The sequence below is a fragment of the Dermacentor variabilis genome, chromosome 4 (assembly GCF_050947875.1).
Source record: "Dermacentor variabilis isolate Ectoservices chromosome 4, ASM5094787v1, whole genome shotgun sequence".
NCBI classification, from domain to species: Eukaryota; Metazoa; Arthropoda; class Arachnida; order Ixodida; family Ixodidae; genus Dermacentor; species Dermacentor variabilis.
The window spans coordinates 92,104,870-92,123,926 of NC_134571.1; the positions used below are offsets into that span (position 1 = coordinate 92,104,870).

The following is a 19,057-nucleotide window of genomic DNA, read 5'->3' on the forward strand; positions in this document are numbered from 1 at the left end:
CGTTCATGTTCTGCTAAGCATGTTGGAACTTGGTCTGTCTGGCAGGTCCTTGCGATGGATTTCTGAATTTCTATTAGGTCGCAAAATATTTGTTCAGACGGGTGAAGGAAAGAGTGTTGAACATGTTGTCAAACATGTTGTCCACAGGGAAGCGTACTCAGCCCCTTCCTTTTTAACTGCGTCATGGCTGATTTAACAAGAAGGCTGCCATCACAGTTAAAGTTTTCACTGTATGCAGACAATGTGTGTATTTGGACATCTGGGTCTAATGCTCACCTACTTCAGATGGCATTGCAAGACGGCATAAATATCATCAACCAATTTTTGAGAGAGAGAGATAGAGAGAGAGAGGGAGAGAGAGAGAGGAATGGTACTATCACACGCAAAGACAGCTGTATTGCCCTTCACTCGGAGGCAGTTAAAAAATTTCACGCTTATTCTGGAGGACACCCTCTAATGATTGTCACACAGCATCGATTTCTTGGCATAATACTTGATAGGCAGCTATCCTGGGCACCCCACATTAAAAAACTCGAAAACGAGGTCAATGCCATAGTGACTGTACTTCGTAGACTTGCAGGCGCATCATGGGGAGGATGAGTATCGTCCATGCTGACTGTTTACAATGCATTAATACGACAAAAAATTGCATATTCCGCGCCCATCTTACACGGACTTTCCCACACGTCAGAAGAGAGACTTCAAAGACTTTTAGTTAGAGGACTACGCCTATGTGTAGGAGTTCCACGAGCGACTTCTAGTTCTCTTGTAATAGCTGAGGCTCGCCAATCCCTATTTCCAGTTATACGAACTACAGAAACATGCCGGCATTATTTCCGTCTTCAAACCCAGCATAAGAACCACCCATTGGCTCTAGACATAATGAAACGAGATAGAAGTTATGTTCATATAGAAATGCAAGAAAATCTTCACATATTGCCAAGAAATGAATTTTGGAACTGAGACATCGAGTATCCTCCATGGCTGCTTACAGTTTCAAAAATCGAATTGTCAGTAGATGGGATATTAAAAAAAAAAGACATGTTCATTCAAGCTGCTCAACAACTAGCACAATACCAGTATATATGCGATATTCAGGATACACACACGTCTATACAGACGGCTCCAGTACAGCAACCTCTTCAACTTCATCATTCATTATACCGCACCTCAACAAACAAGAATCATTTAAGCTATCTCGTGCGACTTCGTCCACAACGGCTGAACTGTTCGCAATCCTATGCGCGATAAAATTTATATTGTCCGTAAGAGATGCGCAAAAATGGGTAATTTTCAGCGATTCAGAGGCGGGTCTAACATCGCTCTGCGGCACAAAGGGGAAAACATTCAGTGACAGTATAATATATGAAACACTTAAAAACCTCACAAGGGCAAGCAAAGCGAAACATTCAATAGCATTCCAGTGGATAACAGGGCATTGCAAGATTCCTGGCAACACAGCAGCCGATGAAACAGCACGACAAGCGCACCTCAAATACGATACGGCTCCGCTCCCAATATCAAAGAATGAATTACGCTGCATTATAAGGAGAACATCTTTCAAAATGTCTAGAAACACTGGGTTTGACCACAATTCTAAGAGTTCGGACTTATACCATATTGATCCATTTATTGAATTCAAATTTTCATGGTCATTAGATAGAACTGTGAAAACCCTTATTCATCGATTAAGGCTAGGCACTGCCTACACAAAGCATTTCTTACACAGAATTGGCCGAGCGGAAACCCCCGAATATGATTGTGGATTTGTAGAAGAAGCTATATATCACCTCCTTCTAGATTGCCCACATCACGACACACCAAGATGCCGACTTAAATCAGCGCTAATTAAATTAGACCGCAGGCCTTTCAGTTTAAGGAAACTTTTGGGCCCTTGGCCAACAACGGCCTTGCAGAAGAGTGCTTTAAAAGCACTAAATACTTTTCTTGAAGACAGTGGCATTGTTGGACGTTATTAGCGCTTTCATTGTCCCCCTCATTTCAATGTCACTGTATATATGCATCTGTTTGTGAATTATGTTATGTTGACTGTTCTGTTGTGACTGTATGTGACAATGCATTTACACGATGTATGCACCACCCACTGACTAGACAATGTGCTATTAGGCGACAGTATCGTTTGTACTTTTGAGACTTTCATCTACATAAGTGTGGAGACATTTACCTTGTATATTGTATGTAGCATGTGTTCCTTACGTCATAGTCTTCCTGTGGAAACGTTGCGTGAGAAGTCCTGGTGCTTGTGTGAAAAGATCATTTGATATGTAATCTTGAACCCTGTATGATGTATGACGGACTACCCAAGAGATAAGGAGTAGCCGGCGCCTTAAATTGCGCGCCAACATCTCCTTATATCATATCAATAAAAAAATAAAGATTAAAGCGCGACTTTTGAGCATTTCAAACGAATAGTTCTCTTTTATAAAAAAAAAACTTTATTGCGGTAAAAGAGCAGGCACGTTGTGGTTGCGTCCAAGCAATCTAGCTCGCGGATAGATAACATTATTATAACTGCGCGTTTTCATCATGGCTTTGGTACACTAAGGCTCTTCCGCCTACTTTTGTCAGCAATAAACATGGTTCATGGTCGCATTAGGCGGAAGTCACTAGCTTGGCTAATCCATGCTTTTTTCCACATGCACATACCACGTCCGAGCACTGTGTTAACGATGATGAGGACAATAACATAATAATGAGATTGTGAAACCTTCAAGAACAGGCGATAATAAAAAAAACAGAATGACAAGAAAAACTCACAACGTGTTTTTAGTCTGGTACACAGAATCCAGTTGTTCTCATTTCTTATTCTCGAATTCATTCGTAATTTACCCTCCGCCCTCGACGACCAAACCTGGGCGACCCAGCACGCCCGTGAGGCGGCGGCGAGGCAAGCCCTCGACGTCCCCTCATGGGAGGCTTAGGCCCGGCCATCATAAAGTGCTGGTGGTACAATAAAGGTTTATTCCTCCTCCTCGCAATTTACCCAGTATAAGTGAGTATCGATACTAAGGTTACCTAAGGTTTTCTTAGGTAATAATATTTCCAGTTTTTCTTTTGCCAAAATTCACAAAACTGTACTGTTTTAGTAAGTCTTGGATTATAATACAGTTACTTTTGTTATCAATATTTAATATTTGTACCTTACGGGGTACATGTCCCCGTCAAGCCGAACCTTCTAAGTATTAGCCTGTACCCTAGACATATGTAATTGTTGATTTCAAATAGAAGTTATCTGAAAGTTGATTTGATTTGATGCGAGTGGGAAAAAGGTTTCTACTCTTTAGCGGCTATTTTTCTTGTCATTCAAACGGTTAATGGTTTTAAGCTTGTATATCTTATTCGAGATATCGCTTAAGCAATTGCCCTTCAAGACACGCCGCTCTCACTTTTGTTTCGCTCTCTGTTCAACATCAGCTACTTCTATTTTAGCTGTTTCTTTGGTTTGCTTTATTAAATTTGCGATACAACTTTGCTTGATGACATGTATTTATGAGCACTAGTAAAGGAACACCCGCAAAGGCGTACTTAGAAGTATGTAATTCACTGATACGTTGACAATGCAGACTTGAAATCAGTGTTAGAGATAATGGCACTTGAGCTTCGCACTGTGTAAGAAGGGCTAATAAATATTCGCAAGTCATATAGAAAGAAAATATTTGTAAACGTCTGGATCTACACGCATCAGTTCAATATAACACATAATTGGCGCAGCACGTACCAAACAAACAGTTCAACGTGAACTACCCATAGCAACCTGGACACGGTATAGAAGCGGATACTATAGCTACACAGGCGTGCATTTTTTGTTCTAAACCTCCCTTCGTGCATCGCACCCTATTTCACTGTCGTGTAGATTGTCAAATTTCGTTCGTTCTTGACTATTTCGTACGTATCACCTAAAGTTTAGAACAATAAATTTGGCAACACTAACGCGAGAACTCTGGTCTGCCCTCGAAGACCGGTCGCAAGAGAGAGAAGCGAAGAAAGTCAGAAAGGCTCACCAGATACACGTTCGGTTTGCTACCCTGCACTGGGGAAACCGGATATAGGGGTCAAAAGAGAAAAAAAGCGAAGAGAGAGAGCATTGGTTACGCGTGCACTGGAATGCGCAAACCAAGTTTATTGTAGGGGGTTTAGGTATAATATGATTTTAGTATCGCGTAAATAACAGTAAACAGTGCAGTAAAGTTGAGATTTGTATACTGCATCAAGCAAAAAAGAGAAAATGAAGAGAACGCGAGAAAGAAAGAAAGAAAGAAAGAAAGAAAGAAAGAAAGAAAGAAAGAAAGAAAGAAAGAAAGAAAGAAAGAAAGAAAGAAAGAAAGAAAGAAAGAAAGATTAACCGCATGCGAGCTTCTGCCTTGCTACCCAACAATGCGGTGGGGAAAATAGGGGTTGAAAAGGCGACAAAGAGGTGAGAGAGATAAAAAGAAAAAAATAATGGTGAGGGCGTTCCATTTAGAAGCGTTCACACAAGCCGGTGTATCGCCGCTTTTCACGGCCTTTTGATGCGATGTTAAGTCTCTTCGACGCTGCAGAACTTTTTCTTCCGACAGAGGCCGATCGTCCAACTGTTTGGGCACGGGGGAAAGGGATTGTCTCCATACGGCGGGCACCACCTCAGAACATGACGTATTGTTTCCTAGGCACCGCAGTAGCCTCGAGCTGCGGTTTCGGGGCATGCTTTCGGGGCAGTCTTGATGGAAATCGAAGGCTTAAGTTAGGACCCGGGGAATAGAATTGGGCATCTATGAAGTGTGCTTCATTGCATTCAAATGTGGTGCATTGGCGTGCAAGCACGCGGTGCAACCTTGCAGCGTCTGTTTCTATGAAGTGAGGTATATACGTGGCAGTCTTCTGCATGGACTTAACGGGCACAAAAACATTTCAAAAATTGGCGACAAGAGTCAGGAGACGAGAAAGCGTTGTTCGAAAACTTTGCACCCTACTCTTCAAGAGAAGTGACAAAGTTGAAGAATGGATCGCAGTTCCTTCGTGTGGTCAGCACCCACTCAAGGCAGCTGCAACGAAACAGAGAGTTTCGCAAAACTCACATCAACATGGCGAAACCAAGAGCGATTGGGTTTCGCGCTTCTCTCGCATCCACATAATAGGTAACACGAACTCCTCGCAGCGCGCATCGGCGTCAAACCAAGACGAAAAGTAGCACGACAAACGTGCAGAGTCAGAAAATAAAAGGTAAGAGAGATACCGATTTTGCTCAATTGTAACGCGCCCTCTTGCAACGGCCACAAATTTTGAAAATCTTCCCTTACAGCTGCAGCAACGTCGAAAAGTTGGACGACAGCAACTTTTTTTTTTTGCGGCCATCACGAAGTTGCGGCGGCCGCAGTACAGATAATCATGGCCTTCAAGATCAATTTTCATTACTCTGAAGACGCTGGAGTTGGGATTTGGGTACGAGACATAGGTGGCGTCCAATGATGACAAACTTTCAGCTTTCGGCACCCGCAGTACGGCGAAGCACAGCCTTCGAGATGAGAAACTGCGATCACAGAGTGGAGACTTAGACACCACATATTCCAGTTTTTGTTTCGTACTCAATTCTACCGTGCGTGTCACACTTCAGCAAAACTTTTGGGGGAGGAATAAGGTACGCGTCACAATTGAATAAATGCGGTAGTTACAACACCCGAGTAGAAAGGGTTGCGCGTCTCGCTCGGCGGCGTCTCCTAATTGCGCTCTTGCAAAGTAGTGCGGTGAAGTCGGTGCTGTCGCGCGCGTCTAATTTATGGTTTTTGCGTTCTCTCGCCAGGACGGCATGTCAAGATGTCCTTGCCATCTTTTTAACGTCCTTTTTGTTTTCACTGTTGTTGACGTTGTTGCTTCCAATGATGGCACATCTTGTTTTTGTTTACTCTTCATTGCAGCTTCAACACTCCGGTCAACGTGCGCAGAGATCTTGCTGCGCCGGCGTCTCCAATGACCGCAAGCTGCAGATGCTATAGAGGGAACGTTGCGCTGAGCTGAAATTACGCGCCACTGGAACAAAAGACGAACGCCTTGGAAGAATTGTAAAGGTACAGCACTCTTTCGGATCTTCGCAGCTATTCGTTTCTCTCCCTCTTTCTGTCTCTATCGCTTTATCTCCGTCCTTGTCTTCATGAAATTCCAACTTATTTAAGCAATATACATAAAAACTACAGATACATGCGTACATACAAGAGGTGGTCTCGATACAGTTCGCCGCGAGCGTGGCCTGCTGTACTACGTACATTATGAAAAACGAAGCGGGACAAGGGCTCAGAAACTATAACACCAAGAAATAATTATTATCTGCTTGGTATGGTGATTATTGGTAACTAAACATAAATGTTCTCAATCTTATTTTAAACAACTTGTTACCTTTATTTTTCTTTAATTAGTTACATTTTGGTTGCCTCTATTTTAATTTGCTCTTCAGCTCCTGACCACCTCACTCATTCACCACCTCTCTCCACTCAGGTAAAAAAAGCTTCCCTAATAATTCATACAGCAGTTTGTTTCGAGAGGTGGTTGGTTGGTTGGTTACAAACTTTATTTCGAGAGGTGGCAGTTTTCAGCGATGCGCAGGGTAGCTCATGGCGAATGTTAAAAAATACTTTTTGAGTTGCATAATGCAACATCAACTCATTGTTGCGAGTTCCACGGACAAAACAGCTCGTTTTTACATTTCTGCCATGAGGTCAAGCTTTTGTCACTTACTAGCAGTCTTATCATGAGTGCTATGGTGAAAATGGAAAATGAACCCTGAACTGCTTTCAGGTTTGCGACTTATAGGTTATGGTTATGATAGTTCGGCTTAGGCTACATTAAGTTTGCATTATCTTCAGCAAGATAACACTAAAACGCGCGGGAGAAAATCTGAGCAGTAAAATAAAATCTGTACATGACGGCTGACAAGTACTGCCGCATGAAAACAGATTTGCATTCTGATGCAGGTAGTGATGACAAGGCAATACCACGTGTACTATAACCGTTCAAGTGATTTACGAAGGCTCAGTACGTACCCACACAGTAACCAGTCAGCACGCTATGTGAACATTATACGTAGGCGTGTCGCATCATTCCATACTGGTGTAGCTCAAATTTGAAATGGTAAACTCAAAGTTAAGCTCTGGTATGGGCAAAATGAGCACTCGGTAATATCTCGCTTACTCGCGCATTCAAATGGCACTGAAAGCTACGACATGCCTGTAGCGAAGGGTTCCAGATGCATTTCGGCAACCAGCATTGGTTCCATAATTCGCCCCAAAATATTGACATATACATTCGTTATCACCATCAACTTGGAAGTGCGCCTGTCTTTCCTCACACGAATCTAACCGATGTATGAACGCGTTCAATTCTCATAACTCCCTTTCGTACTTGGTTGCCCTTCTACGCAGAAAACTAGGTGTGCTGATTAAATTTGGAAATAGCAGGAGCAAGTTGGAATGAGCTAGCGTAAGACAGGGATAATCCGAGAGCGCAGGGAGAGACCTTCATCCTGCAGTGGACATTTAAAAAAAATAGGCTGATGATAAGGCCTTCTATAAGCTTTCTTTCTTTTGCTAGCCATCATTACTTAACAAAGTTATCGGCCATCTGTTCTATGCACTGCATGACCTTCCCGCCCCTTTCTATTTTATACTTTCAGGCTATCAACTCGTATGTTTGATTTCTAATCGACATCGTTTCCTGGCTCCGCAACATTTCGCCTATCAGTTCCCAATCAATTCTTCGCTGCGCGATCCCTAGCTTCCATTCAAGTTATTTATTTATTTATTTATTTATTTATTTATTTATTTATTTATTTATTTTTCCGCCATAAATGGATAGAGGCCTGAGCAGTACAACAAGTTAACTCCCTTGACGCAGGTTCAGGCTTTCCTTTCAAGGAAAACAACATATAAGACGAGAAACCAACGACTCGCGGCGTTCAATATGTGCAACAAAGAGCATCAACTAAGTACGACATACATCCGATTATACATATCAAAACCACTGCCGCATTATTCCAAGTTAAAATAAAACCGAACATAAATATTTAACAGACACATCAATACGCATATGTCACACGAAAGCACACTATTTCACTATTTATTTCTATGTGCCTAACTTAATTTATTAAGTCTATGTTAATTTGTTTTCATTCTATTCTAGTTTCTTTTTTTCGTGTCAGCTTAATTTTAACGTAATTGTATGTAACTTTAAGCTTCTATGTCATAACCAAACTTTCATCCTCATGGGTCAGTAATCGCAGAATGCAGGGATTACATACATTTCTTTCTTCTTTTCTTTTTCAGAAATTGCCATCATCATCATCATCATCATCATCATCATCATCATCTCATAAAAAGATTTGCCCCGGTACCCGCGATGTTTTGCCTAATGACACAGCGCCACAGCTAGTACGCGCAACAGCAGCCTCAAGACACACGGACCGCTTAATAACGCCGAGAACGTGATGGTCGCATCGTATACCAACATTGAGCGGCTAGGCTACAGGCTGGGCTGGGCTGCGCCTTACATCTGTGCTCAACCTTGATCCTTCCTCGCTTCGACAGTGACGCATATTCTCTGTACGCTTTCGACAGCAGCCATTGTTCATCGTAACCCGATATTACATTGAGGTCACGCGAAACCCCTGGCACAACGCATGTGGGTCGCATTACGGCGTCGCTACACGCGCCTCTCACAAAACCGGGTCTCTCTGCGCATTCCTACTTTTTGTCGTGCTCGCTGGTCGAGAGGTCGACTCTCCGACGTCAGAAGCGTGCGCTTTATCCCGCACGAAGCCTGAAAAGGGTTCGGTATAGGCTTGTAACAAAGCCTGTGGTAAGAAAAGTATATATATATATATATATATATATATATATATATATATATATATATATATATATATATATATATATATACCGCTCACATTATCTGCGAGAAGTACTGCGAATGAAGAACTTTAGCGGCCTAGCTCGTGGCTAGATTTGTGAGACATGTTACCAACGCAAAATCTAATGGGACCCGAAGAGTCCTACGATGTGTCGCACGACGTCTGTCGTTGTCATAGCCTCTGAAGCTGAGACTTCGGGCCGTTAAACCCCGCAAGCACTAAATACATGTCCACTGGGGCTGCGAATGACGTTTACTTGACAATGGAATACATCAAGTAGAAGCTATATCAAACGCGACAGAAGAGATATGTCTTTGAAGTATGTTGCATCGGAAAAAAAGATATAACTGCGTTAGCACAGCTTGTAGGAATATCGCAAACAATGAACTGGAATGTGTTAGTGCACGAGTTATATGCGCATCCACGGTATAAGTTCACTTTGGTATGACTTCTGGCTGACCTAAGCCCAGTGTCGAGTAAACTTCAGTTGTAGTTCAGCGTTTGTGGTGTCTGTACTACTATTTGTGTGCCATTCAATCTCGAGAGTGGCAACCTCCTTGGCAGATTTCTAAAACATTACCCAGCATTATCAATGCTGAGCCCACTCAATTTGGCAGACGTTTACGTGAATCCGACGCGAGGAGATCATGTCAGAGTTCAGGATAGGACATACCAATCCGACAGCAATTGCACATTGACATGCGTACACGTTGTAAATCAGCTTTCAGCTTGCAGTGAACGCCTTCGTCGTCTTGATGACGACAGCTCAACGACAGCAAGAAAGTTCGAGCGTCGCGGACCCAGTGTCGAAGCGTTGGTGGGAATAGAGTTTCATATATGGCTATTACTTCTGCCTTAAAGATATTGCGATTACCCAACATGGTGTGTCCCAGTGGCTGCAACGCTGTGGTGCTCAGCGAGAGGCCGTGGGTTCGATGCCCGAAAGCAGGTGCCGCAATATGATGTCGTTGAAATGCACAAACGCTCGGTACAGGTACTTAGATTTAGCTGCGCTCTTAACAATCCTAGTGGGTCAAAAATAATGCGGAGCTCTCCACTACGATGCCTCTCATATATGCAGTTCTGGCTGTGCGATCGTAAATGCATGAAATAAATTCAAACCATAACACCATAGCGATACATGTGGCAAACAACGGGAAATGTGGGCGTCAGCCGCTGTTCACTGCAAAAACTATCAGGCGTGTGTAATAGGAGTCATTAATCGGTGACGTGGCACGGTCACATAACACATTTGGCGTTCCTTGGAATCAACAAGAGGAGTGCTTTTGAGTAGAGGCATCAGCAGTCATAGAAGGGTTGCATGGTCAACAGTGGAAGAAGTGCACGTGGCTGTTTTTAGGAAATGTATTCCTATTCCACATCCACTATAATGAGTCACAATAAACGAAGGAAAATGCAGGTTGAGAAGAGCGTCAGGAAAGAAGACACAATCTCTGGGTTGCTTTTCGCTGGGTGTTTGCAATGAGTACTCAAAATTCCAGATTTATAAGCGTTAGGTGTAAGTATAGACGGCAAATTCCTCCTCTGCAGTTTATATATGTAATTGTTGTGTTAAGCAACACTGGCAAATGCTCACAACAATTGTTTTAAGATTTGAAACAGCAAGGTATAAGAATTCGTTTGAAGTTTAATATGCAAGAAACTAAAGTAATGTCCAATGACTTAGCAACGGAACAAGAATCCTGGTTTGGTAGTCGCCCGTTTGAACCTGTGCAGGACTACGTTTATCAAGCCAAGTATACACAGGGAGCCAGGATTATACGAGGATTCTCACATCAATAGAATGGGTTGGGGTGCAGATTAACGATAAGAGGCGGAACAAAGGGGCTGGAGTATTTGCTAGACACAACCACCTGGAACCGACAAACAAGTAAAGCAAGGTTCGACTCCTAATTCGACCAAATATCCTTCCTTAAAGGTGTTGATCGCAACACCCATTTTTTCGGGTGTTGGCATGTCAACGTAATGGTTCCATCTTAACAAAACACTGCGCGAAAGAGACGTGGACGAACAAAGAAACGACCAACACGGGCGCTGATTTCGAGAACTGCGCTGATTTTCAGCGCTCGTGTTTGTGGTTTCTTTGCTCGTAGACGTCTTTTTCGCGCAGTTTTTTGTTAAGATGGAACCACACCAACTCTTCCTGCTCTCAGTTTTGATGAACAACTTAATGGTGTTAGTCATGGGACAAGCCAAAACTACCCTTAAAGTTCAAGAAATTTTAGCACGTCTGTGCATGGCGTTGCATTTAAAGATACGATTTTTCGTTCCACCTGCAGTTCCTGTTTCGGTATGATACCACGCTTACGGTAACGGCTGAAGTTGCCCTTGATAGACAAAGCGTGGAAAAAAATAGGCAAAAAAGTTAAAAGTGATGCAATCTGCATATCGTTACTAGAGCGACAAGACGAGTAACATGGGCTTTTAGTAGGTAGCTGTCTGCGTCACTCTGATTATACCGATGACTGCGATTATGCAGTTAGTTATGTACGGCTAGAATTTAGGCTTCCATTAACCTTTCGTACTCAAAGGAATCTACGCGACCGCTATTACTTAGTGAACATTCTTAATTAAGTGTCACGACAACGTTCTGAAGCTTGGTAGTGTCGTTGTGCTCGTAATCTCTAAATCTTTATTACAGTAAACACCATAATGCTTCTATGAGCCCCTTAATGCTAGCCTGTCAGCTTATAAAGGCCACTCTCGTTTGCTCTAGAAGCTCTCGAGAGCGGTATTATGTTGTGACACACAAAGGCAACGAGGATATAAGCCGTGGAATCCAAGCTTAGTTCTCATGAACGCGAAGAGATTGGGAACATTCGTTTATCGTGTGCCACACAAAGCTGCTTTCAAGAGAGAAAAGAATTCGTAATTATGGATTAGGATAATTATTGGACGTGCCAATAACGCGGTTAGAGTATACACTTTGTACATGTTGTTACTGTTTGTGCAGTGATAATGGAGAGACTGCAGGAAAGTGATACAATCCAGGCGTGGAAGATCTTTTCGGGCTGAAGCACACTTTGTTACTAACTTTATCTATGCCACTGTGCTCTAATGCCGGACATGCATTTTAAGTTGTACAAGGATTACACGAGAAAAAAAATCTACTTTAATTTTACAGAGCGCGTATTGTGATATGGTATATTTTCCTACTGTTTTCAAGCATCTCAACAACAAAAATATTGTTCTTTGGTTGGGACGCGCGTAGCCGGCCAGCTGCACGAAGCTCTGTATGCTGTACAGGTGAATTTCGAGGTAGGTTTTAAGATCTCAAAGCAACGCTATGGCTGTGAACCACGCCGTAATTTCGACCACCTGAGTTCATTTGCCTTGCACCTAAAGACGAGCCTTCTTGTACGAGCTCCAAATATTCTTTTGTGAGGAACTTTTTACCAGCAATAAAAATAATAATTAGTTAATTTATTGCAGTAAGAAAGCTTTACCAACACGCACTCCGTTGAATAAAACGTCCAACCCAACTTTATAAAAAGTGGGGGAAAAAATTACGGTTGAACTTCGACGGTAATGCGAATAGTAATCTAGCAATGTAGCGACAGGCCGTATTCCTGAAGCCACATTTGTTTAACACGTGTAATGGTAATTCTGAGACTTTTGTTGTTTCGGCTATATGCCACATGCATGCTCAAATGCCGTCCCACTTTGCTAAGGCACTCGCTTGCCGAGGTCGCTCACGAGCAGAAGGCATGACGACGACTGTATACGTCTCCGACGCAGAGACCACGGGATGACGAAGAAGGATCATTATCGACGGAATGACAAAAACGTTTAACGATGACGGCCTGGCGACAACGAGATGTGGATTCTTAAATTATGACCATGATATAACGACGACGACATGACGACAATGGGACGACGGTACTGAAGCGATGACGATGGCTAAACGATCGCATGACGACGACGGCATCCCTACGACAGTATGAAAACGAATGCATGACGACGACTGTGCGATGATGATGCATTCACGACGATAGCAAGACGATGCCATGAGGACAATGAGATGAACACGAGTGTGTGATGACAATGGCGTGACACTGACTTTATCACGAAACCTGTATGACAACGTCGGCGTGAAGTCGCTGATGATCACATCAACCGCAAGCGAAGAACTCAGATACCTTTGACACTGTCGAGTGGTAGCACGAAACTAAGCACTGTACATTTCCAAAGACCACCTCGTGGTTTTCACTTTTTTTACCAGCCACTGCACTAGACATGTGGCTTTACAAATGCCACAACGTAATGGACTTGTATATACGCGCTTCCTTCTAGACCTGATCGCTACTCATTATTCGTCGCGACGCTGGCGTGACGACGACGGTGTGACGAGAGTAGAATGACAAAGTTGCATTGATGACGATGGCACCACTGTAACACCATTACGAGGAAAGTGTGACAATGGAGGCGTGATAGCAACTGTGTGACGATGATAGCATGACAAGGGTGGCGTAATCACGATTTAATGACGACAATATGTTTACAAGAAAATGACGAAGAAAGATTGGCGTTGATGCAACGACGAAGGTGGTATGACGACGACGGCATGGCCACAAAGGGATGACGTTACGGAAGTGATGACAAGACAAAACAACAGAGAGACAATAACGGCATGACGACGACTGTGTGACGAAGATGGCGTAATGACGAAGGCATGACGAGAGTCGGACGACAAAGCTGGAATGACGACGATGCAGCGATCACGACGTCATCCCCACCCCAAACACATAATAAGTAAATCAAGCTATTCTACAACTGGGACTACTGGGTCGTTTTAGAAGGTGTGACGACGATAGCATAACAAGATAAGATCACGAAGCTGGAATGAGCAAGATTGAACGACCACAACGACATCACTATGGCGGAGTGAAAACGAATGCATGATGACTGTATGACAACGATGGCGTGACGACGACGGCGTGACGAGTGTCGGATGACAAATCTGGAATGACGGCGATGCATGCAATGGTCACAACCACGAGCCCATACCTAGTGGCCGAAGCTACTGTGCAACTTGGTCCACTGGACAATAGATAGATAGATAGATAGATAGATAGATAGATAGATAGATAGATAGATAGATAGATAGATAGATAGATAGATAGATAGATAGATAGATAGATAGATAGATAGATAGATAGATAGATAGATAGATAGATAGATAGATAGATAGGAAACGGCTGAAGTAGGCAAATATTGCTATCCGCGTTAGAAACCAATGATGGCGCCCCCTTCATCTAGGACGTTCCTTAACTCGCCGCACTCTTTTCTCACTATGATGTCATTACTTCGTGAAACATAAACTGAGCCATACTTAATTTTTGTTTCTTTCTTTTTTTTTTCAGTTGCAGGGCACAAAAGGTTGAACAGCGATGTGCCGGCTGGAGCACTGCAGGCGCTCCTCAGCTCCTCTCCTTCCACTGATCGCGGCAACTCTCGTCCTGGCGACGACGGTTTCCTGTGCTACGGGCGGTGTGCGACCGTCCTCGTCGTCGTCGCCGACGAGTGCATCGGGCACCAAGAAGACCGAAATCTGGCAGATCGACTTGCTGCCCGACAACGGAGGTGGCCGGGGCGTCGGCCACGGGGGCGGCAATGGTGGCGGCTTCGGGCCCGTCGCACCCCCGCAACCACCGCCGGTCATCCACCACCACCACCACCAAGCGAACGACAGGGGCGCAGTCGGTGGAGGCGTTCATCACGTGGGAAACATGGGCCTGCACACGTTCGCAACGGCGGGCGGTGGCGAGTCTTACGAGCAGCAGATGCCGCTTCACGCCATCGTGCACACCCCGATGCAGGTCAGTCGACACTTCGGTGCTCGTAGTCGGGACGACAGGAACGTGCGGACCATTCTATGAAGAGCGCTTAAAGCTGAATCGTCCTTACATTCTGTAATTTATATCGAATAGAGGTAATTAAAGAGTGAGAGCAAGGGGTAATTCAACACATGTCGCAAGAACAAGGAGGGCTAGTTGCGGCAAAGCAAACTTCGGGCCACGTGAAACACCTATTTTAAGATTATGTAGATATAAAGCAGTGGGCCTCCGTGCAAAATTTGAAGTTTGAAATGCAAAGGAAAAGCATCACGAAAGGCGCGCAATAATAGCCGTTTGTGATACCGAAACTGAAAGAAATAACCCTTAGGTTACCTCTCCCGAAAGATACGCATAACGGCTTCTCCGTCACCTCCGAGTCTAGGTGGCGCCCGAGCTGCCCGCAGAACGGTGAAAAATCTCGGAGCAGCCGTGCTGGGAATTACGTCATAGTCACCCCCACCAGGTGCACTCGTCGGCTGCTTACATGCAGTTTAAAAGCTGCTAACAAGAAGACTACGAAATTAGTAGCTGTGCGGCTTCACCAAGGTTGTTATGCTGATACATACCACTCACACACAGGGTGTCCCACGTAACTTGAGCCAATATCTTTAAAATGAAAGGCGCGTCGGAAGCGAATTGAACCAAACGCATACTATTCTCACTGGTCTATGGTAACTCAGGCAACTTTTTGTTTTCCCCATCACTCACTAATTAATTAAGTTTACTTACCCCACTTTTTAATTATTGGTTGAGGACTCCAAGTATGATAGGCAGATTTGTAGAGCATCTTGAGAAACCACCGATCGATTTGTTTCGTTTACGATACGTCTCACGTAGTCCTTTTTTCCGGGTTGCAAAGAAAGCCCGTGCAATATGAAAAAAGCCACGTGACGGAGTGAGTGAGTGAGTGAGTGAGTGAGTGAGTGAGTGAGTGAGTGAGTGAGTGAGTGAGTGAGTGAGTGAGTGAGTGAGTGAGTGAGTGAGTGAGTGAGTGAGTGAGTGAGTGAGTGAGTAAACTTTTATTGGGTCCAGCAAAACGCGATAAAACGCGCACCCGGCTAATCCCACGACGGGACTTACAGATCTAGCCTGCCGGCCCGATCGCGGGTGCCACGTGACGGAGCGCTTGCGCGGTGGTATCGTGCTGCTTTCAAGCGTGCGTTCGGTGAACGATGTCGGCTGCATCATGACTGGCGACGGGAAAGCGGCAGGGCGTTGTAGGCCGCTGGACCGGCGTCTCCCGTCGAATGAACGGTGCAAATACGTGCTGCTGGCCGAGCGCTGCCGAGGAGATAAAGAACGCCCTTCCGCATCTCCGTCACCAGTCGCAATGCAGCCGACCTCGCTCACCAAACACACGCTGGAGAGCAGCACGATACCACTGCGCCAAGCGCTCCGTCATGTGGCTTTTTTTTCTTCATATCTCACGGGCTTTCTTTGAAACCCGGAAAAAACGACTACGTGAGAATTATCGTACAGGAAACAACTCGACCGGTGGTTTCTGGATGTGTTCGACAACAATTAAAGTCATAGCGCTGGATTGACAATTCAGTTGATAGGTTGCACTTGTCCTATCAGTGAGTCCTTGTGTGGCTGTGTTGTTTCCCGCCCACAAGCATGCTAGTAGACAAGTCGGCCTAAGCGATAGTTTTAGTTTGCTCTGGTGGCCTAATCAACACTGCCGAAGGGGGACTGGAAGGAAAACGAGTGATGAGTAACGATCAGGAATATGAGGAAGCGCGTATATACAAGACCACCACGTTGTGGGATTTCTGAAGCCGTGTGTCTAGCGCAGTGGCTGGTAAAAGAAGTGAAAACGCGAAGTGGTGTTTAGAAACACGCAGTGCTTAATTTCGTCCTACCACTTGGCAGTCTCTAGCTCTCCGAGTTCTCCGCTTGTGATTGATGTGATCGTCATCGTCATCATTAAATAGGCCTCTTACAGAGATGCCAAGTTACTCCTGCTCTGCGTAAACCGAACCCACCCTGCCCCTCGATCCCATCACCCTATCTAACCGTTTGCCTTTTTCCATTACGTTCCTCTTTCCTTGGCGTGGAACTGTCTCTGGCGCTGCACATGCTGGGACTGATGTTTATTGCCATTACATCACCAGGCTGTCTGTTCTGCGACATCACCTGACGAACTCCTCTTTTTCGATAATTTTAAGCTCCTTTTAAGATTAAGCTCCATCTGCTCAAGTTTGATCTGAAATGCATACTAGCGTTTTTCCATTTCTTAAAGTACTCATATTACAATTTTATTGCGTTTTAACGAAGGTTTCAACCACCTAAATACCGGAAAAAAATATTGGCAAGCGTCAGCACGTCCCAAATAATTTACTATCTTAAAAGTAAGTTCTGGTTTCCAATCAATTGCGGTTACAGCCCCCAGTAGATGGATTTGTCATGACGTCGTTCGCTCGCTCCGTGCCTGCTATCTGCGCGGGTCCACACGCCAGCGTAGCCGAAATAAACGCGTGCGACACTGGCGCTTACTTTTTCATAAGCAACATCCTCATACCTAGCCTTATTGCTTACACAACATCATCAAATTTGCACTGTCTCATCACAGCATGCAAATACCGATGACGCCAGGACGGCATTTCGCGGCCAGTTCTAGTAGTAAATTAAAATATCTTATAAGTGTTTATCAACATTTATACTTGCCAAATATAATCTTTTTACGTGCGATAAGGCTGCGGTGTAGTTTCTACAAGTTAGAATATAAGTGCCCGTACTGCTTTAGCACTACGCCAATTATATACAGAAGGAAAGGTTTCGTGTTCGTGACCTTCACAGCTCATAAGCCCAGAAATCCCATACGAGCCCTTCTACAGTATAACCTGAAGGCAAGAGACTTGAGTGCCCGACTGTAGGCACAGTGTACCTTTTCCAGTGCGTGTAATAGATCTACACTCCTACCTCCTCTCTTTCTGTCACACACTCTCTCTGTATTGCTCCCCGTCTCCCTACTACGAGAAGGGTGGCGAACTGGCCAAAACCTGGCTAACAATTCTGACTTCCTTCCCTCTTTCTCTCTTTTCCTTTACACGGCTTCTTCCGTCGTGTGAGGTTATAAAGCGAAGCAAGTGCTGCCACAGATAGTCCTCTTGTGGGCGCAGGTCGACCCGACGTCCAGGTGGCCGTCAAGCTCGGACTGCGCCATGACCAACAAGGACATGTCGGTGGCGGCGCCTCTCGTTGCGCTGTTCGTGGGACTGGCGCTGGCGCTGCCCATGCTGGGCCTGCTGTTCATCGCCAAGATGCACCTCTTGTCGGCGCTGACGGGGTCCTCGGGCACCCACACGGTCACCACCAGCGTGGGCGGGCGCAAGGAGGACGTGCTGGAGCGTCGGCTGGCCGACGCCTGGCCCGCCTTTCGAGACGCCGTCAGCAAATATGTGCTCGACGGCAGGTCCGTCGGGACAACCAAGAACATGACAGCGCATTCCATGTAGAACTCGTTGTTGCTGATGTGTGTTTTCCACGAACTGACGTAATGTTACGAGGTCGCGGGATCGAATCCCGGCCACGGCGGCCGCATTTCGATGGGGGCGAAATGCGAAAACACCCGTGTACTTAGATTTAGGTGCACGTTAAAGAACCCCAGGTGGTCGAAATTTCCGGAGTCCTCCACTACGGCGTGCCTCATAATCAGAAAGTGGTTTTGGCACGTGAAACCCCATGATTACATTACATTACGTAATGTGGGAAAACGCCCGGCTAAGAGAGAGAGAGAGAGGAAAATGTATAAGAGGAAAAGAAATTGATGTGTTGTCCTCGCAATATAACAGTTCTACACCGATCAGAGGGAAGTGTAGGAGTTAGGTAAAAAGGAGTAGTAACAAAGATAGACAGTAGGATGCGAATATATGTCCCCATCCATGTCTGGATGATCCATTCACAGCCTGGAACTTACGTCTGTGTTGCCAAAAATCTAGGTACAGTCCCGGTGGCCCACTTCGTTGATATTATGTCCTGTCAATGGGCTAGTAACACTTGTTCACTCAACGGCCTGTTGCCAATCGGCGCTTACGAACAATAATGAAGAATACAAATGCCGCTCGCCGTTGTATTGGGCATGAGAAACTAGCAGAAGGAATGGCAACAGAAAACCCAGGCGACGCGAACAAATTTATTGTGACAAAAAGCACCAAAGCATCAAGCGCATCATGCGCAATCCCGTTGTCCCAGGCTAAACGCGGGAACCACATCCATACACACCATCATACCACACAAAACAGTTGCTGCGCAATGCACAACCTAGAATACAAACACGCCAGAATACGCAAGCCACATCAGTGCA

General features: G+C 44.8%; 1 protein-coding gene across 1 annotated transcript; it reads left to right on the plus strand.

The window, feature by feature from the left end:
• The first annotated feature begins 5,868 nt into the window (after positions 1-5,868).
• On the plus strand, positions 5,869-18,543 carry LOC142579496 (uncharacterized). Its single transcript, XM_075689740.1, has 3 exons — positions 5,869-6,062; positions 14,278-14,733; positions 17,874-18,543. Exons 2-3 carry the CDS (start codon positions 14,305-14,307, stop codon positions 18,207-18,209), a joined length of 765 nt encoding a protein of 254 aa, XP_075545855.1. The 5' UTR covers positions 5,869-6,062; positions 14,278-14,304; the 3' UTR covers positions 18,210-18,543.
• The last annotated feature ends 514 nt before the right edge of the window (positions 18,544-19,057 follow it).

Excerpts from the sequence above, each read along its gene's own strand:
- LOC142579496 (XM_075689740.1), top strand. The coding sequence starts at position 14,305 with ATGTGCCGGCTGGAGCACTGCAGGCGCTCCTCAGCTCCTCTCCTTCCA. Across the intron at positions 14,734-17,873 it reads TCGTGCACACCCCGATGCAG|GTCGACCCGACGTCCAGGTG; the intron begins GTCAGTCGACAC and ends TTGTGGGCGCAG.